The sequence below is a fragment of the Lampetra planeri genome, chromosome 59 (genome assembly GCF_965212315.1).
Source record: "Lampetra planeri chromosome 59, kcLamPlan1.2.h2, whole genome shotgun sequence".
Classification (NCBI taxonomy): Eukaryota; Metazoa; Chordata; class Hyperoartia; order Petromyzontiformes; family Petromyzontidae; genus Lampetra; species Lampetra planeri.
In genome coordinates, this window is record NC_136165.1 from 2,283,806 (window position 1) to 2,310,540 (window position 26,735).

At 52.9% G+C, this 26,735-nt stretch overlaps 2 protein-coding genes across 4 annotated transcripts in view; one reads left to right on the forward strand and one right to left on the reverse strand.

The window, feature by feature from the left end:
* Positions 1-13,249, reverse strand: part of LOC144736147 (histone-lysine N-methyltransferase ASH1L-like) — a 96,299-nt gene extending 83,050 nt beyond the window's left edge. The window contains exons 1-2 of one of the 3 annotated variants that reach the window (XM_078618725.1): positions 13,171-13,249; positions 8,853-9,598 (exon numbers count right to left, since the gene is read on the reverse strand). In XM_078618725.1, the coding sequence (XP_078474851.1) occupies positions 8,853-9,314 (462 nt within the window). In that variant the 5' untranslated portion in view covers positions 9,315-9,598; positions 13,171-13,249. Of the gene's footprint in view, positions 1-8,852; positions 9,599-12,241; positions 12,551-13,170 lie in introns of those variants that run through there. The other 2 variants (XM_078618726.1, XM_078618724.1) reach the window with 2 other exon arrangements.
* Positions 13,250-17,485: 4,236 nt separating this feature from the next.
* Positions 17,486-26,735, forward strand: part of DAP3 (death associated protein 3) — a 30,744-nt gene continuing 21,494 nt past the window's right edge. The window contains exons 1-2 of the mRNA XM_078618856.1: positions 17,486-17,569; positions 18,552-18,601. Of these exons, the coding sequence (XP_078474982.1) occupies positions 17,494-17,569; positions 18,552-18,601 (126 nt within the window). The 5' untranslated portion in view covers positions 17,486-17,493. The remainder of the gene's footprint in view (positions 17,570-18,551; positions 18,602-26,735) is intronic.

Below are 26,735 nucleotides of genomic sequence, written 5' to 3' on the forward strand. Positions count from 1 at the left end.
ATCTCGAACAACTCAATTTCCATGCGAAGGACCAATGCCCTAGGTTACGGTGTGTGCGTGCCTACGTACACACCTTATCCTCGCCTGTGAAAAACGGCACCTGCAGCAGCGAAGATGTTTAACTGGAGGAAGGGGTCGACGGCACACGGTACTGCCCTTTAAAGAACGCTCTAACGTCGACAGCCACCGCCAAAGACTGCACACTTCATGGCCCACATGCCGTGGACGCAGCGGGCAGTGCTAATGGGAGTATCTCCGCGTTGAATCGCGGCAAGGCCAACACGTTTAGCCACTTAAGAGGCTCAGCGGGCAGTGGGGATGGCCAGTAGGCTGGCAGATTGGCCGACTGTGAGATTTGCTGGTCGACCGGCAAGACAGACTGGCTGGCTGGCCAGATGGTCGGGTGGCCAGCAGACTGGCTGCTTAGGCAGATGACTGGCTGGCAGGCTGGATTGGCAGGCCCGACTGGCTGGCAGAGGCGGCGGGCAGGCAAGGAGGGCGAGCAAGGGCAATTTCCTGCACGTCCCAACATTGTTCATTGTCTGCGCGGCCGGGGGATGTCGCAGGTCAGCGGGTTTTGGGCTCCCAGCGCGCGTGTTCGCTTTAAACGGCGCTTCCTTTTGAAAACACAAAAAATCGGGGTGGCTTCCGTGCAGCCAAGTCCCCGAAAAAGGGGCAACGGAGCTGTCGGAAGTTCACAAGTGCAGCAGTGTGACTCGAAGTTGCCAGCATATTTGTTGACAACGTATACACAACGATCTTTCGGCTGACGTAGACTCAAAAACAAATGATGGTGATGATGATGGAGAATCAGCTTCTCTGCGTGCCGATGACTCGAAGTGAACCATTCAGATTCTGAAGAAGCTCCCGGCAAATTGGCGCAGAACGTCAGACATTGTGCCGAGCAATGACGTGGTACAACCCGAAAACACATCAGAGAGCTATAAGACCCAACCACAAAAACCTACGCAGTAAAAATAAATCAGGTTAATGTCGTTAAGATCTTAACTTCCTGTGGAAATGTCATAGTTTTGGTGATTGAGTAAATGAAACTCATTTCAGGATCCTCATTTCGACCGGATTGTGCGATTGATTATATTCCTTTAAGTAACAAATGCAATGCATAATTACATAAACCTTTAAGGTACTGTAAAATATCCACTGAACACCGTCAAATACATGCATTGTTGTTCGTGACTAATCAATTAACTTCTGACTGAATTTAGCCATGCGCACAATTAGTCATAAGATGCAGCGCTGCGGGAACCGCACGAGCCTCTGTTATCACACGGATCAATCAATAGCAACCCATGGGCCTAATAAACGAAGCGCCAAACAACATTTTCGCTATTAGTACTCGCAACTAACCTTTGGGGGGAAAGCCTCCCACGCACTCCCGCAGCGAGCCGCCAGTGTATGTGACAAGAGTAGATGTCGGCAATCATGCAGCACCAGGTTGCCCCCCACCCCCCCCTTGTCAAAGCGACTCATCAGTGCTTTGACCAAAAGGGTGCGAGATCTGCTTTTGTCCGTGGGGTTTGGCGGCACGAAGCCCCTTCAACCGTCTCCCCGGGACCAATAACACACGTGGGAGGCTAATGGGCGTGGGCGAGTTCAGTTTCTTGGCCTTTGACACCCACGGACAATGGCCGCTATTGTTGGGCATGACCCGGTTATTGGGAACGTGACCCCGTGGGGCAAACCCCTTGCCCGGCCTTTCTAGCCCGCGCCAACCCTGTGCCCCCCCCCACCCTCCCCGGCCAACCGCCAACCCCGCCGCCTCTTCTGTCGCGCCCACGGATTGCAAGTTCCAAGTTCGATCCACTGCTGGATGAGGGGACTTCCTCTGCATGCCGTGCGGGTCGTGGGGTGCGCTTGACAAAGGTTCACCAAGCTGGTCAGCGCGGGTTGGTGAAGGTGACGGGGGCACATACGAGGGAGCATAGAAGTACGGTGCAACGACGGATTTCGTCGCACTGCACATAATGTATCCCTGCATCATATTACACCTGTTATGAAAAGCAGTTGCCCATCCGAGCACGATCTGGGGTCGACCCTGCTTAGCCTCAAGAGAGCCGCTGAGATGGCATACAAGTCGGGGCGATTTGTTCCACAGGCGAGTTTACTTTAGATGACGTGAAATGAACGGAAGAATCTGACAGGGGGTAACAAACTGTACCAACTCAATCGACGAGGGCATCCCCACCAAGACAGCAATTAAAAATTATGTGCGGGGAGAAGACAAAATATCGATAACGCATTTAAAAGGGTACGAAAGTGCACGAGGATAGTATGACCACCTCAGAGAGGTGGCGCAATTAAATCAATTCAGGAGTGAGACTGATTGTTGCATCGCAGGGCCGTGAAAGATGGTGATAGTGCGGGGAGGCCTGGACCACGACGACGCTCAACGAGGAATACGGCACGCATTTTGTCAAAAAACTCCCGAGGGCAGCACCGGCCGACTGCTGTGCACACGAAGGTTCCAGTGGCGGACGAAGACAACAAAAGCAACCCCGAACGCGTAAGAGCGCATCCGACAAAAAAAAAGCGGCAATGGCGCATGTCAATGAGCGGAACGGGCAACCGCCAACCGAAGCCCGCCATGCAGATGGAGCAACCAGGACCCCTGAATGTCGGACGATAAGTGACAATCAAAGCCTCCCTTTGTCGCAGCATCACGAGCGGTGTGCGCCTACCGGTGGCAAGTGCACGTCGCGCAAGGGACCCAGCCAATTACCGCAGCTTTGTGCTCCTGTGGCCCAGTTACCCCGTAGTGTCGCGGGGACATTTCCATTTCTCCGTCTTGAAACTGGCAGGTGTGTAAAGTTTCGATTTAAAGCTGCTTTCGTGACTGCAGGGATTCATCTTCTTGGTTCTTTCGGTAAAGTCACGTAGAAGGGAAGTAGTAAAATAATAAAAATAAAACATAATACAATAATTCTCACGACGTTTCGGCCACAACGCAAGCAGCCGTCCTCAGGTGAAAACCAGCTCTGTCGGGGCGACAGCGTCTCAAAGCGACGACCTGTGGATCTGATGCTTTATAGAGGCAAACAACATCTCGGTCATCTCGGTCAGTCGACCCGTGGCACCTGCTGGGTCTGCCCCGTGACCTCCTGCCAGCGGGCGTTCGACACTTCACGTGGTAGCCTCAAGGTGCACATGGCCTGGCACAAGCGTCGTGGTGACGTCACCGCCACTGAGTGGTGAATGGCGGTTGTTGTTGTTGTTGGTAGTGGTGGTAATGGTGGTGGTGGTAGTGATGGTGGTAGTGGTGATGGTGGTGGTGATGGTGGTAGTGGTGGTGGTGATGGCACAGTAGGGGGCACAGGTGGTGCATCAGCCAGTCATCTCGGTCATCTCGGTCAATCGACCCGTGGCAACTGGGTCTGCCCCGTGACCTCCTGCCAGCGGGCGTTCGACACTTCACGTGGTAGCCTCAAGGTGCAAATGGCCTGGCACAAGCGTCGTGGTGACGTCACCGCCACTTAGTGGCGAATGGCGGTTGTTGTTGTTGTTGGTAGTGGTGGTAATGGTGGTGGTGGTAGTGATGGTGGTAGTGGTAGTGGTGGTGGTGATGGTGGTCGTGGTGGTCGTGGTGGTGGTGATGGTGGTCGTGGTGGTAGTGGTGGTAGTGATGGTGGTAGTGGTGGTGGTGGTGATGGCACAGTAGGGGGCACAGGTGGTGCATCAGCCAGTCATCTCGGTCGTCTCAGTCAGTCGACCCGTGGCAACTGGGTCTGCCCCGTGACCTCCTGCCAGCGGGCGTTCGACACTGCACGTGGTAGCCTCAAGGTGCACATGGCCTGGCACAAGCGTCGTGGTGACGTCACCGCCACTTGGTGGCGAATGGCGGTTGTTGTTGTTGTTGTTATAGAGGCAAGAGTTGGTGGATCACAAAGAGGAAATTCACCGAGCTGAGAGGGCAGTTACAACCGACCAGCAAGCGGGTTTGCAAACCCATCTGTGTGGACCTTTCACAGCACTGCGCTGCAGCGCAGGCGGCGAGGGGGGTTTTCTCTGGGCAATGCAATCTCCTCTCACAAGCAAAGCACGCCTTAAAAAAAGGAAATGGACAAACCATCCCAATGCAGGACCCTCCTGAAAAGAGAATATTGCGAGAGTGAGGCTTTGTTGGATAAATAAACCGCCCCTATTCAAGTCCAGGCTCGATACCTTCATTTTTTTCCCCCATGCCTTTGACTGACACTTTTCTCTGTAACCTAACAATGCCCACTGGTTTCTCCGGTCTCTTGAGATGCAGTGGCATTGAGATGTTATATAAATTAAAATTGTAGAGTAAATATATTACATTATGTTGCAGCACTCGCTCTCTCTCTCTCTCGATGACTTGGCAAACAGTACTATGCCTGCCAGTCACAAAGCGCAACAACAAAAAACTGGCATCAGTTCCAAGTTCAAAATGCTAAGCCGTTGACTCGATTTTAACCACAAACTGACCAAGCGAGAGCGTTCCAAAAAACTCAAGGAAAAAAAAACCCACCGGGGCTTGCGAATCTAACATCCACAAAAATACTGCGTACCGTGTGGTTCCACACATAAACAGAACGGCGCACCACACAATGATTCACGAAATCTTCTGGGAGCGCCGGCAAGTGAGTAAACGGGGGCCCGGCAGAGCGAGCGCTATTTCTCCTGCATGTATAATTTAAATCGAGCGGCGGGGGTGGGACATTCTCACGTCGACAGCTGCGAGCCCATGCTGCTAGCACCTGCCTCCGCCGAGGCGTTTGAGACCACTGGGACCACAACTAGCCACATGCCCCCCCCCACCCCCACGTCTTCTTTCATTCATTCACTCATTCACCGACGGAAAACCATTCATCCACGCCATGTACTTGTCGACAATGCTAATGGTGGGGGCTTTTTTTTTGCAGTATAGGACGCTTAACAACATCATACAAAAACACAAATGAAGGGACAAACAGCGTGGTGCGGGTTACCCGCACAGCGAGGAGAAGACCCTCATTAAGCAGGGGAGTTGAGGCTGTACATGGGAATCTAAATGTCGACTTGAACAAACAACAGTAGCTGTCAACGCATACGGTTTACCCATATTCTTGCACAGGGAAAATTGAGTTTTCAGGTCCATGTGGCGTACAGCCGTTTTAAAACTGGCAAACATTGGTTTTGCCTATTTGTTTGTGTTTCTCCCTTGCGATGGGACTTTGTAGGATGAACGTTGAGATTTGTAAGGGGGCACGGGGTGACCAATAAGGTCTGAATCGGTCTGTAGTAAGGTAGAGGGCACTGATAAGGGGTTGACAGGTATAAACATGAAAATCAAATTGTAACCCAATGATAATCACAATAATAAGCGCATCTGGTATTTGCCTCAATTGATACGGTGCAAGGTGGGTATAGAGTCCACCACCAGTCGGGGTTTTGCCCAATTAAGTAAATTACTGCATATGTGGTTAATGTTTACATTCGGGCATATTTGGACCCAGGGCACACGTGGGGCCTAACCTCTTCTTATTCGAATGACATCGCGGGATGTACGCCGCCCACCAGAGAAGCGGAGGGGCCGCGCAGTATTCGTGACGGAATAACAAACGGGCAGGCGGTGGGGGGTAATATATTATAACCCGCGGAGTGAATCGCTCTCTCGTGGCTCCCCCACCCACGCCCACCGCTTCTGCAGAGCGAGGCACTGTATCGTGGCGCAGGAAGCTATTCTTGGCAGTAAAAGTTGCTCGATGCAAGCGGCGGCGGCGGTGGTGGTGGCGACACACGCCGTGTGTGCCCTCTGGAATGCGAGAGTCTCCTGGGCCGCACGGCACTCGGCACGCCCAGACACCAGAATTAGCAGCACTGTACCCGAGCGGTGCTTACTCCACCATGCCAAGCGCAAGTCACACTCTTGACTGGCGGAGAGAGACTAGTGTGCGTGTGCATTTGGGGGGGGCGGTAGTGTAGTGGTTAGAGCGCTGCCCGACGAACCCTGCGGCCCAAGTTCGATTCCCGCTCACGGCCAACACCAGTGACGATTATCTGAAGCGGTCCTGGGGCCTCCCCTAGGTCGACTCGGCCTCAAATGAGTACCTGGTGTGGTGAGTAAACACCGCCACTGGAAGACAAAGGCGGCCCGGCGTGGTGTTGGCCACCCACCCCCTCTCGTGTGCCATGCCGGCCCTCAGGTGCTCGCTAAACGCACTTGCCCCAAAAGTCTGTTCAGGCTATAACAGGGGATCTGTCTTTGTACTTATTTTCAGGCCGAGTCGCCCTAGGGGAGGGCCAGGATCAGTTTCGATAATCGCCACCGATGTGTGCGGATGGAACGGAACTGGGCTACAAAAAGAACTGGGAGCCCGAATTTTGATTCCCGGCCGTGGCTAACATCAGTGTTGATTATTTAAACCAGTCCTAGGCCTGCCTCCTCTAAAGTCGACTGAACCTCAAATGAGTACCTGGGTGCGGTGTGTTTGTGTAAACATCAGCAATGGGGAGACAAAAGTGGCCGGTGTAACGTTGGCCACATCATCCCCCCCCTCCCTCCTGTGGGCGCCATGCCAGCCTTAACCGCTTGCTCGATGCCAGCCCCAAAAGCCTGAAATGGGCGATGGAGGGAAGGGCTTTGTCTTTGTGTCTTTACGGCATGTCTTCATACTGCTGCCATCCCATAAAACCAACAATAAGACAAAATTCAAACAGCCACGGTGCGAGGTTAAACACGACAGGTTTGGCAGACGTGGAGACCTATCTGTCAAAGGTTGGTGATGTAATGCATCCTACACGTTGCCACTCACTGCCTCGCTCTTCACATAACTGATCGGTTGCTTATGTAGAAAAAAAAATAAACTCTTAAATTGTCAACTTCCCTTGATTCATGTCGTCGTTGAGGAGAATAATGAAGTGTGGATGTGTGTGGCGCAGTTGAACGAGTGCGGTATGAAACCCGGGCTGCTTTGTTTCACGAAAGAAAAAGATTACATCTAACCACAAACACGAGATGCTATTTTGGTTGCTGCAAAAGAGCAACGTAAATCTTGCAAATGTTGCAGATTTACTCTCCAACACACCACCAGTGTGCTATACTAGCAACGTATTGGCATGTTCTGTTCACGTGAGAAACCTGACTAATTGGTTGTGTCGCGTGGTGGCGGATTTAACAACATATTTATATTTACGTGATCTTACCCAAAAAACTCTATTAAAAACGTAAAACTTGATTTACTTTTTTTTTTGCAAAGATACATCCCCAAACAGTAATCTCAACAAGACCCCAAATGCGCTTGCTTCCGGACAAAAAAACATAAAACCTTGGGCACAACTGCATGAACACTGCCACCTAATTAAACGTGGAAAATTAACGCCCCACTCCCGACGTTTCCACAATGATGGCGATTGCCGCACTGTTTGCCGCTTTAAGCCGACTACTACGACTCGTGCTGTACGTTTTAACCCCCACAGAGAGGCGCGGGGAGTGGGGTGAAGAGAGAGAGGCCACGGGGGAGCAAGGGAACGTGGCGGTTGGGGCAGCGGAAAAGGAAAGACGCTTCAAATCCAGACTCGAAGTCATTAGTGTACAATGATGAGCGATGGGATCGACTAACCATGAGCAGCTTGTGGCAACGAATTGTCAGGCGATTGAAAGCCAAAGCTACAGCAGTAACACGGCCCCACTGGCCCGGCTACCGAAGCTCATTCATCTTCATTTAAAGCCACAATTAATGGGGCCTGACTGATTTACACGTGCTACTCTTTACGCAAATGTGCACGTCCGGCAGATGCCTTGCTCACAACACCGAACGCATCGCAGGAACCCACAGGTGCCGAGGCGAACCCGCCGAAAATAAAATGTGGCATTGAGGTGACGGGGAAATTCATGAATGCGAATTATCAAATGAAAGGCTAGCGCTTTTTTAATTTGACACAATCGATGACGAGTCTAAAGATTTTGGCGCCCATTTTAACCAGGCCCACCAAATCATCTCAAATTTCCACTTAACCCAAGTCACGCGCGAGCGAATGTGTTTACAATAGAGGCAAACACACACGGTACATCATGCATTACACACACACAGCAGGCTATACAACGCGCCGTGAGTGGGGGGAGATTCTGCTGCAAGTTATGGGATTTTCCTTTCACAATCAGCATTAAGTGTATCGGCTTATTGTGGATAAAGACTGGGTTTCCATAGCCTGTTGTGGTCAACTCTTACGGACCAGGCTTAGGCGTTACAGCAAGTGCTTTGGAAGGTCATGCTTTTAGGGTCACATCTAGGAATGGCGTTAAGGTCATATTTAAGTAGTCAAGCAATAGAGCAATATGGTTTCCCAGCAGAAGCAATAACAGGAGCAGCTGCAGCAGCAACAACATCAGTGCAGTATTAACAGTAGCTTGTTCTTTTAACAGCCGCAGAGGCAGCTGTACCTAGATTAGAACTTAGCTACAAATATTAACCTGACCCCACAGTGGCAGCAACAGCAGAAGCCACAGCAGCAATAGATGCAGCAGTCAAAGCAGTAGCAATATAAACACAAGAGACAGGAGCAGGATTTATAGCAGCAGCAGCCGCGGCGGCTATACCTACTGTACAGCTGACCTTTATCCCAAGCCTAGACCCTACCCCACATCAGGAACACCAGATGCTGCTGCAGCAGCTGCAACAGCACCAGGATCCACAGCAGTAGCAGTCCTAACACAGCAGCAGATTTGGCAGCAGCTGTACCTGCAGCTGCTGTAGGTAAGCAGCAGCAGCCGCCACCACAGTTGCAGCAGCAGCAGCAGCACACTCATAACTCTTGAGCCCAACGCTCATAAAACCAGCACGGTGCGACCCAAGAACCACGGCGCAAAAACGACCGGAGATGGAATCACTCACCCTCCGCTTGTTGGCAGCCGCTTCGTCAATCGCGGTGGCATCCTTGGGCACGGCGGTGGCCCCCGAGAGCGCGGCCCCCTTGTCCGTCAACCTCCCCGGCGAGGGCTTGATGGTGATCTTGATGGCAGGCCGGCAGATGTAGTTCTCCAGGCTCTTGGGCGGCTTCTTGGCACGTTTGGCGGTGGTCTGGATCTTTAGCCGGAGGCCACCGCCACTGCCGCCGCCACCACCACCGTTGCCGAGGGTGGAATCCCTGATGGAAAATCCGGCCGCCTCCCCCGAGTCGGGGTCGCGTCCAGGTTCACCACCGTCAGCGTCCAGCCTCTCACTGGATTCGGGAGGCTCCACGCTGCCCGAGTCGCCTCCGCCACCACCGCCGCCACCACCGCCACCACCACACGGTGAGGCCGTCTCGGTGGCGGTGCAAAATTTATCCGGAGGAGGACTCGCTGGCCGATCCATTTGAAAGCAATAAGAGTACTAGGGGTAACAGCAGAGAGGTGTTTTAACGAAGGAATGCGTGGCGGGAGGGTGAGGAGTTGCGAGTGAGCAGGGAGAGACGGACTGCCCAGCCACTGCCCCCCAGGGCAGGGCGAGCTGGGAGGGGGTCAGGGCCGACCTCGCGGTGCGGTCCCCTCTCTCTCGGTCGCCCCTCAACGCTGTCCCCTGCCCGCTCTCTGGTAGTGCGTGCGGGTCTCAGGCCCGCCGAGTCACCGGCCGCAGTCCGAGAAGACGCGTGGACTTGCCTTGATGAGATGACGAGCAAAAATACAGAAACCACGTACACACATACAGGCATAAAACACATGTAGATAACACACGTGCAATAACAAAGACACATACATACCCACATACATACAAAGATACAAGCACACATACAAAAGAACAAACACAAAGATGCATACAGACACAAACACACAAATACAGACCCTCACAAGCACACACACACAGCCACAAATACACAAGCGCACAAAGAAGCACACAAGGGACACATCGACAAATATAGATACGCACAAAAGTACACACACGCAGACACACACAGACTCGAGTTAAATAAGTCCAATACAAAGCATTCATATGTCCATTCATTACTTGACCTCCACAGCATTATAACAATAACAATGTCCTTTGTCCAGGAAGGCCTCACTGGCACTGTTTACATTAAATAAAATACACCGGTTAAGTGCAATCCTGTTGACCAGAAGGTTTAAACAAGGGCCAACCCTCGTTGAGAAGGGTTATAATTTGCAATTCCCCATAAAAGAATCTTGAGATGCTGTTGTGTTTGGGAGGCTGAAAAAAGAAATTATTGTTATTGCCGTTTTGGGAACGACCGCAAATTTGTTGCAATTCACGCAACCAAAAAAAAACACCTCTAGTGCGAAACGGCGGGTTTTTGCTGCCGATTTCCAGGAGAGAGACCTGGCTCACGATGTTTGGTCAATAACTCAATGAGCATGTTCTGCAACATGAGGAGCAATTTGAGTGTTTGAGCAAAGCCACACACACGAGATAACAACAGTCAAACGCACATCACTAGTGTGTGTGTGCAGTGCAATCAAAGGCCCATGGCTCTCATGAGGGAACATCTCAGGGGAATATTAGCACTTTTCTCAAATAGCAAGAGTGAAAGTGTGATTTTACACGAAGGCTTTCGCAACTAATATTATTCATAATAAAGCTTTTTGGGTTTGATCGCGCAAGTATGCGTCGTAACCCTCCATCACCCGACACAGCCAGTAAAGGTTTGTCACGTAAACAAAATGCACCAATGAGTTACTACTTCAGCCTATTCTGGCAAATCGCCCGATGAAGCTAGATGTAATTACCAGCGAAACGTCGTATTCAAATTGTACATTTTGTGGATTTACTCTCAAAACACACCGGCGGGCTACAGTAGTAACCGATTGGCGCGTTTTATTTACGTGACAAACCTTCCTGGCTCTGTCGGGTGGTGGAGGGTTACGACACATATATACTTACGCGATCTAACCCAAAAACCTGTAATACGAGTGAAAGTGTGATCTCCAACTACAAGTCAGCCAGCTTCTCGGTCTCTCTCTCTCTGCTCCGAATAACATCCACAGACCCAAAACGTCGGCCCGATAAATGTCCAAGAGATTCGCCTGATGACCAAAATCACCGGGAATCAACCACTCTCATCAGATCCCGTAAGCTAAGCAGGTCACCACGGGTCTGGATGTCGCTTCGACGGATGATGTCCATTCGCCATGCGCACCAGGAAATCGCAGGCGGCTTGCGGAGCAATGCTATGTGGTCAGAAGCAGAGGGTGAGTGCAACTAGAATGGGTGTTGTACTATACGTCAATGTTCCCAAGTCTATAGGATCCCCGTGGTTCGTGTTCAAACAACCCTCCCCCAATCCCAACACGGAGTTTGGAGGCCTTCGTCCAGAAATGAACTAACACACCGATTGTACGATTATAAGGAATATAGGGCAGTGTTAATGCCAATCGTTTAAGGTGACATCCTATTCGTTTAACATTATCAACTGGGTTTATTTCAAGTGGGCAAAGTGTCGTTTTAATGGGTGACGAAAGGGGAATCCCTGACCCCAACTCAACCTCTGAACCCGGCAGCGCTGAGCAGTGAAGTTCAATCTCGGGTCACGGGCTCTCAATGCGAGCCCTCGAATGGCAAATAAGCTTATTATCTCATCACCATTATCCTCGTCCGTGTAACAACAACAACTATTAGGACACAAACCACAGTGCAATCATTGCTGCTGCAGCTGCAGAGGTTAAACGACTCGTGCTGTCAACAACAACAACCATCATCATATTCCAATCACCACGAATATCCATTGCAGCGTTGTATCGATTACTGTATATCGTTGCGTTGCGTTCACGTATACAATTATAATAAAAACAAACGTTGTTGAGGTACATTTTTAACGACGTGACCGGGTAGACGTTTCGGCCAACCGACCTACGGCAGGGAGGATATCCCACGACAATCGTCGATAAGGAGACAATTAAAACAAGGTCTAGAAGGGGGGGGGGCTGGGTGTTAGATCGCATAAATGTGTGTCGTTAAACCCTCCACCACTCGACGCGGCCAATAACATTATCAAAGGTTCGTCACGTTAACGAAAGCGTGCCAATTGCTTAGCAGCAGCAGCACAACAACAACAGCAACAACAACAACAACACACCGGGCTGGTGCGTTGGGAGAGTTTAAAACAAAAACCAATTCCGATGTACGACGTTTCGCCGATTAAAACACGAGCCCTAATTCGTGACACACACGTGCACTACTCGGGTAACGACGGCCGCTCAATGCGATAGAGATAACACGAACGCCAAGAGGTTTTAGATGTAATGATGAGAGAGAGGAGGGGGGTTGTGGTAAAGGGAGATGAAACTCACGGACTCGATTCCGTCTCATGACGGACGAAGGCGAAGGAGGAGGAGGAGACGGCGACGCACAATCACAAATCTCTAGCCGGGTGTAAGGAGCCATTCATTTAAAGACACGTTTTAATAAAAAAAAACTCAAATGTATTATCATTTGTTTTCTATAGCGAGGAAGACAAACGGGCCACCGTCACTACCACCACCTTCTACATCCATCGACCCAACACCAACAACAACAAACCGCGCATTAGTCGGCTGCTTAGCGATGTCAATGGCAAAACAGTCGCATGTTTTAACGCAGAATTAATGAAGACGCGGGGAGGTGAGGGGCGGGGCTGCAGCGGGGGGAGGCGGGGCCAATGGGGGGGGAGAGACGAGACCACGCCCCCTTTCACTGGCCGCCCTTCCCCCTCTATAGGCCCCGCCCCTCGCGTTACATCCCATAGCGCGGATTGACACGGACCGCCGTGTCGCCGTATCCCATTGGGCAATGGGCAGCCACGTGACACCGGCAGGCCCAATGAGAGCCGCCGTAACATCGAGGGCGGCCGAACAGATGTAGGGATTTCGCGGCGCGCGGATTTTTTAAATTATTATTATTAAATACCGCGAGCGAGCCGCAATGTGCTGGCTGCTGCTGTTTGGCCCCCGCCGTGTTTTTTTATTTCTTTTTTTTAATATTTTTTTTTCCCTCACAAACACACACACATCGCACCCCTCACACCCCCCCGCCCCCCACTCATCATCGCACAAAAAACACACGGGAGCTTAAATTAAACACGACGTACGAGTGAAAGCATCGGCAACGTGCAGAAAACACCAGCGGTCATATGCCCTTGAAAAAATTCTATACTTGCTAAATGTAAAAAGTGAGAAACGTGGTGCGATGCGCGGGCAATGCGAGCGAGCGAGGAGGAGGAGGGAGGGAGGGGGGTTCCTACCGGAGCCATTTTAAAACGACGAGGCGAAATGGCGGCACCTCCCCGCCGCGTCACCTTCCACATTCCCCAGCGCGGATAGGCCCCGCGCACCCACCTCGCCATTGGCCCGAGGGCGCATCACGTGGGGTGTGGCGAGCCGGGCCAATGGCGTTGAAGCGGAGTGTGTCCCCGGCGGGCGCGAGCGCGGTGGGAAATTCAAAGGTGGGGAGGAGTCAGAGCTACCCAGGCCACACCCCCCTCCCCTCATTAGCATATGAGATTTTCCCGGCTGTTTGCCCATTGACTCCGCCCATTGGCTCATCGCCCCGCCTATATGGGGGTGGAGCCTCGCTCAGACTCCGCCTTACGATCCCGCCCACTTGTTATTGGCCCCGCCCACTTACTGCTTAGCCCCGCCCACTTGCTACTTGGCCACACCCACTCGATGCGTGACCCCGCCCACTTGCTACTTAGCCCCACCTACTTGCTAATTGGTCACGCCCACTTGCGATTGGCCCCGCCCACTTACTACTTAGCCACGCCCACTCGTTGCGTGGCCCCACCCACTTGCTACTTAGCCCCGCCTACTTGCTACTTGGCCCCGCCCGTTGACTCCACCCACCACTCACACAGAACACTCAATAACGTTTGTCAACAACACTTGGCATTCAAAATATACAAAAGGCGGGTAAGCCAGACACGTCTCCCATCTGTTAGCACGTGTCGGTAATTGTGTAAAGTCGACGTTTCGAGCTAAATGCCTTTAACTATGAACAGTCATTGCCCGAAACGTCGCCTATGATCCACTTTTCCTTGCCAGGCCACGTGTTATTGAACAAACAGGAGGATTTCTCCACGTATCTGGCTGTCGCCTGATGATGCTGGTTGTACTTAGTGGCGAAACGTCGAACTCATTGTAAATGCGGTGGATTAACTCTCCAAAACAACCGGTGTGCTGAACTAGTAACAAATTGGCACCTTTTTTTTAAAGTGACAAACCTTTATTTTTGAGCTTTCGTGACTGCAGGAATTATTCTTTGGTTCTTTCGGTGTGTCGGGTGGTGGCGGGTTTAACGACACATATATTTACGCGATCTAACACCGCCCCCCCGTCCCCTCTATTAGTTTCAGCAACAGCAGCGGCGGGATTACCAAGATAATGTGGTACACGTGGAAGATGCGGATACCAGATGCACAAGTGGATCATTAAAATACCGTCTCCCTCCTGCCTGTGTGCCGCTGAGCCTACAAACTCCAAACCACGTACAGCCCCGTAATTGGGGCCGTCCATAAATGACGTCACGCGATTTTGGACGATTTTTGACCCCCCCCCCTCGTCACACGGCGTCACAAAAAGTCAGACCCCCCCCCCCCTCAAATATGACGTCACAAAGCTTTGCCCCCCCCCCCAAAACCATATTTCCATTATGAAAATAAAATATGCTTCAAATCGCTTTAAACTATTGTCATTGTAGTGCGTATTTAATGTGGCGCTGCACTCTGATGTTGTAGGAGAAAACATTTACTAAAAAGTATATTTAATTAAGTAGAACGTGTTGTTTATATTTATTTAAAGTTGGGCATTTTGATGTTACGTCACATTTCTCACCCCCCCCCCTCGTCACACATCGTCACAAATGTCTGACCCCCCCCCCCCCAGGTGCGTGACGTCATTTATGAACGGCCCCTATAAACACTCACAGACGGCGAGTCGGTTGAGTGTGTGGGTGAGCGGTCAGCGCACTGCGCTACGAACCCGGTGACCCGATTATCTGAACCGGTACCTGGGCCTCCCCTAGGTCGACTCAGCCTCAAATGAGGATCTGGTGTGAACATCGCCACTGGGGAGACAAAGGCGGCCGGGCGTGGTGCTGGCCACCCACCCACCACCTCGTGTGCCGTGCCGGCCTTTATAGGTGCTCGCTAACCGCACTTGCCCCAACAGTCTGTTAAGGCTACACGGGGGGTCTTTATCTTTGTGTGGGTGAGGTATTAAAAAATTAAGTTTTTCACTATAAATCCTTTATATGCGTGGCGGCTAGAGTCCTCTCGTCCTCTGGCTTGAGATGGCTGCCACCTATGGGTCAGATGATTGCATTGCACCATTAAGCAATTGGTAATTACATATAATATTTTTGTCCTAAAAAGTGTAAAATTTTGGGAAAAAAATTTCACGAACATTAATTGTCACGCACAACGAGTCTGTGTGGAAAATGTCAGCTCGATTGGATCACGGGAAATGGGTTAAAAAACGACCGAAAGATTTGCACGGTCCTAAGCAAGCAAGCGAACTTAATATAAAGGATAAAAAAAAATAGTCTCAGGATGCTGATCCACAACGGCCTCCTCTTGTGAGCGTCACGTCTATTGTAAAGCGGCGAGTTTCTTATTGGCTGATCCACCCATAGTATTAATCGGGGCAGCCGCTGGAGTCGAACCGTGACCCTCTGCAGAAAGATTTAATTTTGAAGGGAAGAAAAAAAACCCCCATCGTGCTGGGTGCTTTCTTGAATCCATCTGTGCGGACTGCCATCTGCTGGATCACCGCTGCCAACGCAGGAGTAGGAGAAAATAACACATTCCTGCGGAGGGAGCTGGTAGGAACGTTGGGTTGCTCGGTCAATGGCCAGGGTCAACTGCGGCGTGGTGTATTCCGCAAATATGCCCGACTGTGAGGGCGGGCACAAGCCGGCGTGAGTAGGTTAAACGTTGAGTTTTATAAGGGCATCACGGGGTGACCAGCCTCTCCCAGCCCCACCCCTCCCAGCCCCCACCCAGCCCCACCCTCCCCACCCAGCCCCTCCCCATCATCCCCACCCAGCCCCTCCCCACCCTCCCCTCCCCACTCAGCCCCACCCTCCCCACCCCACCCAGCTCCTCCCTCCCCACCCAGCCCCTCCCTGCACGACGGACACAATAATCCCCTGTGGGCTGGTGTAACCAGGAGGTTCCTACCAGTATCACCACCACCACCAAGTAATCGTGCGATATTAGGAATGATGTGTGCCTGAGTAGTTCAGAACCTAGCTGGGTAACTGAATGCAAAGTGATTTTCCGTGTGACAAGTAACATTGAGTTGTTGCATTGAAACGATGGAAGAAGTTTGGGAGACATTGACAGTTAGAATTGTATTCTTAAAATTCTAGAGAATATAAAAAAATAATGACATGCATATTATCTTGCCACTGTATTGCATAAAAATCAGATAACAAATAATCTGACAAGAATCGAAAGCAATTGATTCTGTACGCACGAACGATTAATATACAATGCAACCTTAAGGCTGCATTGGTGAGTGCAGTGCACTGCGTTTCTAATATTTTTCAGTTATTATTTTCAATACAATACGGTATAAAATGTAAAATGATTGTCAACATTAATTGTCTTTGTTTATAATATGAACTAAACGTCATTAATTGTTTAGAGTATGAGATGGTAAGTTACGAAGGCTGGGGAAACGCATCCTCATCGTACAAATGTTTCAGTTTTTCAGTTCCGCATACGAAGAAGTTTCAATGCACGAAGATGCTCCAGGCAGGAACGCATCTCTGTCGTATATCGAGGAACACGATGTGTGTCGTCGGCCTACAGATTAATCCCCCCCCCCACTATCCTCAGACCGCCCACCACCACCCCCACTACCCCCCCACAACCCCCCACCGCCCCCCGATTATCCCACCACCGTCCCCCACTATCCCCCCACTACCCCCCACCGCCCCCCCCACTATCCCACTACCGCCCCCCCCCCACTATCCCCCCCCCACTACCCCCCACCGCCCCCCACTATCTTCCCACCGCCCCCCACTATCTCATCACAACCCCCCCACTACCCCCCACCGCCACCCCCCCCACTACCCCCCACCACCCCCCCCCACCGCCCCCCACTATCCCACTACCGCCCCCCCCACTACCCCCCCCACTACCCCCCCACCGCTTACCCCACTACCCCCCACCGCCCCCCACTATCTCATCACAACCCCCCCCACTACCCCCCACCGCCCCCCCACTATCTCCCCACAAACCCCCCCCCACTACCCCCACCGCCCCCCACTATCTCCCCACTACCCCCCACCGCCCCCCCCCCCACTATCCCACCACCGCCCCCCCACTATCTCCCCACTACCCCCCACCGCCCCCCCCCCACTATCCCACAACCGCCCCCCCACTATCTCCCCACTAACCCCCACCGCCCTCCCACTATCCCCCCACCGCCCCCCCACTATCCCCCCACCGCCCCCCCCTCTATCCCCCACCGCCCCCCACTAATCCCCCCACCTCCCTCCGATTGGTAACCACCGCACGTGACTGCCCCTAGCGACCACTGATTCCCCCCCGCTCCCCACAATGCAACGCGTCCCCACCACTGCAAAGATGGCTGCGCCCAGGGCGTACACGGCCACGCTCTCCAGGCTGCCTGCAGGTGCGGAACTGCGGACTTTCTTTTCGCTTCCCACGGGAACCTGACCCAGGCTCCAACCCTATAGCTTGCTCCCCCCCTTCCCCCTTAGCGTCCTAACCCCAATGCTCCACCTTCGCCCGCTCTCATGTCACCGCCGATCATGCCCCGGTGACCTCGGCTCGCGATAGACCTTGGCGTGTACGGCGCTGACTGACTGGGTTTGTTGTGATTGTGGCTGCCAGTGTTGCGTTGTTTAATAACCACTTGATGGGGGGGTGGGGGTCGAAGAGCAACGGTGGTTCTATGAGGAGAATTGCCCCCCCTCCCGCCTCCGCCATATGAATGTGGAATGTTCAGCACTACCTCTGCAGGTGTTGTAAACAGATGAGTGCCGTTGCTTCGCTTGGATTTTCCTGCGGTAGTTCGAGTCGTCGCTGCCTTTAAGCTGCTGGGCGAAGTTCCCTAGCTGCCGTCATTTCTTTCGTCTTGCCGGTGCGCCTGGTGAATCTGCCGTTCACCTCGGGTCAACCCATGGCACCAGGGGCTGTCCCGTCACCTGTCAGCGATACTTTTTTGTGACACTTTCACGTGTGGCCCTCAAGGTGCACCTCTCAGCCTGGCGACGTCTCCGTCACTGGGTGGCGAGCGGCGCTTGGGATATTTCGGGGCAATCGGGATTATGCAAGGCACCCATCGCCCCCCGACTACGAAAATTGGCAGGTCCCTCCTGAAAAAGAGTCCAGAGACTCGGTGATGGATACACACCGTCATTACAATACCTTTGGATGTATGTTGGACTTATTTCGCACCGCACGTAGCCAACCTTGCTAATGCAGTAACTAATTCCATCACTATACAAAGTATTCAACCGGACTCTAGCCATGATCCATCAGCCCCCAGTACAATACCCCCCCTCCACCACCATCTCTGGTGCTGAACCCCCATTTCGCCGTGCGGTTAGTTTTCACGTTTGACGTTCACACGACGTCCGCTGTTGTTTCAGGCATGGCGCTGTTCAAGTCATTGCACGTGCGACTGCGAGCAGATCAGCTGGTGAGTTCCGTGCAGCATCAATTTACTCAAGCGACTCAGCGGTTGAACTTAAAAAATGATTGTGCCATCGGTGTCATGCGTTGAGAAGAACTCTCAATTCGGAAACTCTTGCAGCGCAACCGGCTATGTTGCAGTATGAACCGTGGAAGTTAATACCACAGAACTACGTCTCCACACAGCAGAAGAACGGAACTTGACCAACAGCGCCGCCACTGAGAGTAATGTTCATCGCATGACAGACAGTCTGATATTTCTAAGTCTCATAGCATTGCACGTGATTGCAACGCAGAACCGAATATAATGCAATGGGTTTATTTTGCCAGTCATTGGTGACGGACTCCACACTTGAGAGTCCAGTTTAATTGCAAACGTTTGCAGCCTGGATATTAACCCGGTGGTGACATGGCCAAGTGGTAGCGCATTCACAGCTTGTTGCAGAGGTTCACGGTTTGAATCCAGTGGCCGCCCTGATTAATACTGCGGTGTGTAATGACTGTAATCGTATTTCGTGCCGTCTGCTTCGCTCACAGCAGACGTTAATGATCCCGTGACGTCACAAACAAGAGTTGGCCACCGGTGCCAGAGTCCAAACTTGCCGAATTGGAAAGTTACCCTTAAGTTACTCAACTGGGATTTTACACACATGTAGCAGCAATCATCACCCTCCTACTCGCATTACAAGGCCTCAGGGTCACTCTTCCAAATGAGACTCATCCTTAATACAGGTTTTTTTTTGGGTCGTTAAACCCGCCACCACCCGACACAGCCAATTAGAAAGGCTTGTCACGTAAAGAGAACAGGGCAATGTGTTACTAGTTCAGCACACCGGTGTGTTGGAGAGTAAATCCACAAACAAACCTGTATTATGGATAATATTGGTCGTGAATGCCTGCGTGTTAAACTGAGACCAGAGGTCGCAATCGGGTACCCGATACCCGTACCCTACCCGATACCCGGCTACCCGTACCCAGCCGGGTACGGGTACCCGTTTGCGACCCTGGTGCGGCCGGGTACGGGTACAGGTAGGCTGTGAGTCACTGGTGAGTAACCGTTTGTCACTCATTTCCCAGCGTCTTGTCTCTTCTCACAATTCAAGTTCCTAGAATCAACCCACCCGCGCCTGCAACATGGCTTCATCCCAGAGGTCGCAATCGGATACCCGTACCCGATACGCGGGTAGGGTACGGGTACCCGTTTGCGACCCTGGTACGGCCGGGTACGGGTAAGGAATCAAAACCCGTTTGCGACCTCTGACTGAGACTCATCCTGCTCTCTTGGGCCCTCACCTGGTAAGACACAACACATTTTTACTTAAAACTTAACCCAGGATCTCAGCGGTGCCGGCTCAGCACGATCACCTCTGAGCCACCTGGCCTGACCTAATGATTTAACTTTTAATATACAGCAGGTTAAATTTCGATTTAAAGCTTTCGTGACTGCAGGGATTCACCTTCTTGGTTCTTTCGGTAAAGTCACGTAGAAGAAACAGAGCTGTCTCTCCGACAGCTCTGTTTCTTCACCTGAGGACGGCTGCTTGCGTTGTGGCCGAAACGTCGTGAGAATTTTAATTTTATTGTTTTATTTTTATTATTTTATTATTTCCCTTCTACGTGACTTTACCGAAAGAACCAAGAAGATACAGCAGGTTATTGAGATGAGAGTTTCCTTGTCCAGGGAGACCCGTGCTGCCCTTCCGACAAGTCCGTTGACAAGGCATGCATAATCTTGGGTACCGATTGGTTGTCTGCGGAGCGTTAGCGCAGTGGTTAGCACATGACCTGGCTGCACAAGTTCGATTCTCGGCCACGACCAGCATCCGTGGCGAGTGGCATCTGAAGCAGGCCCGGAAGTTGCCGCCTCTTCACCAGCACGCGCTGAGCGGCGTGGTGATGTATGGGAAGGCCTCTATCTATCTAGCTGTGGATTGGGATGGCCTGGGAAGGTTTTTCATGCAGCGGTGGAGTTACAAATGGAGAGCTGGGTTTAAAATCGATACATCAGACAGCAGCGGCCAAATCAGCGTAAATGTTTTTTTTATTATTATTATTACGTAGGATATTAAAGTCAAATCGTAATATATAGCCAGAGCAGCACAACAAGGAAATGACAGAACAATTCGTCACGATATAATACAGTTACAACTAATATAAATACACACCTGGAGCAATATGTGTCGTTATTCTTGTTGAGTTTGTTGTAACGATCAGGGCTGCGGGTTTGACTTCAAATATATATTTTTTTGTTTCACGTTGTGGTGAACGTATCGCTGAGGGTCAATCGTAATCGCAGCCGTGGCTTCCAAATTCCGAACAGGAACAAAATAACGTTTGAAAAAGAATAGAAACTGATCTAAATGCTGGAGTAGTGATGGGGGGAGGGGTGTTGTTGGGGGGGGAGGGGGGCGATATACTTGAAATAATACGCGACGCATGAGTGGCCGTGGGGAAAAAATAAATAAAAGAAATTCTAAATAGATGACAAAGAGGCCGCTTATTTTAATCCCATACTGATTCTGGTGCCTGGCATTGTAAAGCCGTACCTCTGGGGAGAAGGGCCCTTTAATCTACCCCCCACACCACGGCGCTACGGCCCGGAGAAGCCAATTACAACGCTGGCCGCTCGCGCGCAAAGGTGGCCCCCGGTTGATAGGGCCTCTCGGGTGGTCACGCCGGGCCCCGGCGCCAGCAAATTGCGCACGCCGTCAAACGGATCGTTTGGCTTTAAAAGGACGCTGCTTGCCACGGCGGTTTGACGGTGGTCGCCGGTTCGATTCCATCTTCCCGGCCAAAGTGGGCGGTTGAAACAACGGGGGCAATTTGCCAGTAAAAAATATGATAATTCTTCTTGGTTCTTTAGGTAAAGTCACGTAGAAGGGAAGTAATAAAATTATAAAAATAAAACATATGTTTTATTTTTATTAGTTTTATTTTTATTATTTTATTACTTCCCTTCTACGTTACTTTACCGACAGAACCAAGAAAATGAATCCCTGCAGTCACGAAAGCTTTAAATCGAAATATGATAATTGTTTTTTTACCCTTCTATCTGGCAACAAAACTGACACCTTTTTTTACAACTTCAAGGACAGTGCATACATTATCAGAGTTATGTTTTTTGTTTGCATTATGACTGCAGGTATTGTGGTCTATGCAAACATGACTCCTTGTAAAAAAGGTGTCAGTTTTGTTGCCAGATAGAAGGGTAAAAAAACAATTATCAACGGGGGCAATTTTCTTAAATCACCCCCCCTCCCGTCGATGCCTCTGTCCGCTAGAAGTTTAAATGTTCGCACCACAGTCGATCGGTAGGTCGCGTGCAGTGCCGTAAACTGGACTTGCCATTGAAGGGATCACGGCGGAAGCTCAGTGATATCCACGTTCTCTAACGTGAGGGGTTGTGCGGCTCTGTGAAATTCTATTCTTGCGTGTGATGGCAGCAGCAGCAATGTGTTCAGTATCTCGATGCCAATGTCGAGATCTGCTGGCCAGGAGGAGAGGGCTTCGGCAGAGATAATGTTCGTGCAGTTTTGCTGTTCCTCCGTTGAAAGAGCGCAGACTACAGTGGCATACTATATACGGTCCGTAGACTAACATTGCCCAGAGACTAACATTGCCCAGAGACTAACATTGCCCATAGATTAACATTGCCCATAGATTAACATTGCCCATAGGCTGACATTGTTCATAGACTAAAATTGCCCATGCTGACATTGCCCAGAGACTCACATTGCCCATAGACTAACATTGCCCATAGACTAAAATTGCCCATAGACTAACATTGCCCATAGACTAACATTGCCCATAGACTAAAATTGCCCAGAGACTCACATTGCCCATAGACTAAAATTGCCCATAGACTAACATTGCCCATAGACTAACATTGCCCAGAGACTAACATTGCCCAGAGACTAAAATTGCCCATAGACTAACATTGCCCATAGACTAACATTGCCCAGAGACTAACATTGCCCATAGATTAACATTTCCCATAGACTAACATTGCCCAGAGACTAAAATTGCCCATAGACTAACATTGCCCATAGACTAACATTGCCCATAGACTAACATTGCCCAGAGACTAACATTGCCCATAGATTAACATTGCCCAGAGACTAACATTGCCCAGAGACTAACATTGCCCAGAGACTAAAATTGCCCATAGACTAACATTGCCCAGAGACTAACATTGCCCATAGATTAACATTTCCCATAGACTAACATTGCCCAGAGACTAAAATTGCCCCATAGACTAACATTGCCCATAGACTAACATTGCCCAGAGACTAACATTGCCCATAGATTAACATTGCCCATAGATTAACATTGCCCAGAGACTAACATTGCCCAGAGACTAACATTGCCCAGAGACTAACATTGCCCATAGACTAACAATGCCCATAGACTAACATTGCCCATAGATTAACATTGCCCATAGGCTAACATTGCTCATAGACTAAAATTCTCCATGCTGACATTGCCCAGAGACTCACATTGCCCATAGACTAACATTGCCCATAGACTAACATTGCCCATAGACTAACATTGCCCATATACTAATATTGCCCATAGATTAACATTGCCCATAGACTAACATTGCCCATAGACTAACATTGCCCATAGATTAACATTGCCCATAGAAAGTTTAACACGTCGTACTCAGATTGTAAATGTTGTGGCTTGGCTCTCCAACACACCGGTTAGTGCTGTACCAGTGACGAATTGGCACGTTCTGTTTACGTGACAACCCTTACTAGTTGGCTGTATCGGGTGGTGGCAGGTTTTAACGACACATTTATATAATTACGCGATCTAACCCAAAACCTCTATTATGGATTGCCCATAGACTAACATTTCCCATCAACTAAAATTGCCCATAGACTAATGATTTGACAAACGATCCATGAAGAGCCGAGCGAACTCTTGCTCTCCATGACGCCGATAGCAGCGCAGGATAAAACCAGGATTTTATTTTACTCAAATTACGAACAGCTACGGAGACTCGGGAAGGAGCAGGAAGTGTGCCACCGGTGCCGAGACCGGCGCCTTGCAGTGCCGTTGTTGCCGTGATCCGGCAACGTCCGTGGGGGAGGGGGGGTGTGCGGGAAGGGGGGGTGTGTGGGGAGGGGGGGTGTGCGGGGAGGGGGTGTGTGCGGGGAGGGGGTCTGTGCGGGGAGGGGGGTGTGTGCGGGGAGGGGGGGGTGTGCGGGGAGGGGGTGTGTGCGGGGGAGGGGGGGGTGTGCGGGGAGGGGGTGTGTGCGGGGAGGGGGGGTGTGCGAGGAGGGGGTGTGTGCGGGGAGGGGGTGTGTGCGGGGAGGGGGGTGTTTGCGGGAAGGGGGGGTGTGCGGGGAGGGGGTGTGTGCGGGGAGGGGGTGTGTGCGGGGAGGGGGTGTGTGCGGGGAGGGGGGGTGTGCGGGGAGGGGGTGTGTGCGGGGAGGGGGGGGTGTGCGGGGAGGGGGTGTGTGCGGGGAGGGGGTGTGTGCGGGGAGGGGGTGTGTGCGGGAGGGGGGTGTGTGCGGGGAGGGGGTGTGTGCGGGGAGGGGGTGTGTGCGGGGAGGGGGTGTGTGCGGGGAGGGGGGTGTGTGCGGGGAGGGGGGGTGTGCGGGGAGGGGGTGTGTGCGGGGAGGGGGTGTGTGCGGGGAGGGGGTGTGTGCGGGGAGGGGGGGTGTGCGGGGAGGGGGTGTGTGCGGGGAGGGGGTGTGTGCGGGGAGGGGGTGTGTGCGGGGAGGGGGTGTGTGCGGGGAGGGGGGGTGTGCGGGGAGGGGGTGTGTGCGGGGAGGGGGTGTGTGCGGGGAGGGGGTGTGTGCGGGGAGGGGGTGTGTGCGGGAGGGGGTGTGTGCGGGGAGGGGGTGTGTGCGGGGAGGGGGTGTGTGCGGGGAGGGGGAGTGTGCGGGGAGGGGGTGTGTGCGGGGAGGGGGGTGGTGTGCGGGGAGGGGGTGTGTGCGGGGAGGGGGTGTGTGCGGGGAGGGGGTGTGTGCGGGGAGGGGGGGTGTGCGGGGAGGGGGTGTGTGCGGGGAGGGGGGTGTGTGCGGGGAGGGGGTGTGTGCGGGGAGGGGGTGTGTGCGGGGAGGGGGGGTGTGCGGGGAGGGGGTGTGTGCGGGGAGGGGGTGTGTGCGGGGAGGGGGTGTGTGCGGGGAGGGGGTGTGTGCGGGGAGGGGGGTGTGTGCGGGGAGGGGGGTGGTGTGCGGGGAGGGGGTGTGTGCGGGGAGGGGGTGTGTGCGGGGAGGGGGTGTGTGCGGGGAGGGGGGGTGTGCGGGGAGGGGGTGGTGTGCGGGGAGGGGGTGTGTGCGGGGAGGGGGTGTGTGCGGGGAGGGGGTGTGTGCGGGGAGGGGGTGTGTGCGGGGAGGGGGGGTGTGCGGGGAGGGGGTGTGTGCGGGGAGGGGGTGTGTGCGGGGAGGGGGTGTGTGCGGGGAGGGGGGGGTGTGCGGGGAGGGGGTGTGTGCGGGGAGGGGGTGTGTGCGGGGAGGGGGTGTGTGCGGGGAGGGGGGGTGTGCGGGGAGGGGGTGTGTGCGGGGAGGGGGGGTGTGCGGGGAGGGGGTGTGTGCGGGGAGGGGGTGTGTGCGGGGAGGGGGGGTGTGCGGGGAGGGGGGGTGTGCGTGGAGGGGGTGTGTGCGGGGAGGGGGGGTGTGTGCGGGGAGGGGGTGTGTGCGGGGAGGGGGTGTGTGCGGGGAGGGGGTGTGTGCGGGGAGGGGGTGTGTGCGGGGAGGGGGTGTGTGCGGGGAGGGGGTGTGTGCGGGGAGGGGGTGTGTGCGGGGAGGGGGTGTGTGCGGGGAGGGGGGGTGTGCGGGGAGGGGGTGTGTGCGGGGAGGGGGGTGCCCGGGCAAAAACTTGGTGACGAGTGGCGCTGCTAATGAATCGCCGGAGCCCACGGGGAGCTCTGGGAAATCTGCGCGAGCGTCCGAGCGCTCGGGGAGACGCGGCCGGTGGGGGGGGTTGAGGGCAACCGCCAAAGAGGAGGTGGGTGGGGTTATTGATCGATTGAGTCGAGGGAGGAGAGAGAGAGAGCTACCACGCGGTGTGGCCGTGTGTGTGTGTGTGCAGGCAGGGGGGGGGGGAGCTGTCGGGGCACTTGCCCCAACAGTCTGTTAAGGCTACATGGTGGAGCTTTGTCTTTGTTGTATATTAATCGCAGCGGTTCGCGCGCTACGCTACGAACCCGGCGACCCGAGTTCGATTCCCACTCACGGTCAACACCAGTGACGATTATCTGAACTGGTCCTTGGCCTCCCCTAAGTTGACTCGGCCTCAAATGAGTACCTGGTGCAATGTGTATAAGACATCGCCACTGGGGAGACAAACGCGGCCGGGCGTGGTGTTGGCCACCCACCCCTTTCTGTCTCGTGCTGGCTTTCATAGATGCTCACTAACAGCACTTGCCCCAACAGTCTCTTAAGGCTATATGGGGGATTTTTGTCTTAGTGCGGGTGGGGCGGTGGTAGAGTGGTTAGCACGCTGCGCTGGGATAATATTGTCTCTGGCTAAATTATGAGTCTTAGTGAGGGCAAAACGCAACGTGGGTGAATGGTGGTGTATGGGTTAACGCGCTGCGTTCCAAACCCAGCAACCCGAGTTTGATTCCCGCTCACGGGTGACATCAGTGATGGATGTCTGAATAGGTTTTTGGCCTCCCCTAGGTCGACTCAGCCTTAAATTAATTCCTGGTGTGGTGTGTAAAACATCAGCATTGGGGAGATTAAAGGCGGCCTTCATAGGTGCTCACTAACAGCACTTGCCCCAACAGTCTGCGTTGGCTACCCGGGGGTGTCTTTGTCTTTGTGCGGTGAGTGCTTACGACACGTTCGGCACTCCCTCGCTCCGTGAGCCCTGGAGTGACGACAGAGTTAGTGGCCGATTCCGTGTGCGCGTGAGAGTGTCTGCGCTCGTTATATATTTATTTTTAGTTTTAATCTCGCCGTGATGTCGCGCGGAGTGCCGAGTCTCCTGTCGGAGGACTCCGCGCGGCGTCATTCATCAAATCGGCCCTCCCTGGGCGGAGAAGCGGCGCAGCAGAATCCCGCCCCGCTCTGCTCCAATGTCCCCTACGCTCCCCACCCCGCCTTCAACCAGCGCCGACCGGCGTGGGGGCACGTGGTCGATTCACCCCCGCGACGGATAGTGGAGGGGGGGCGGTTGCCGTC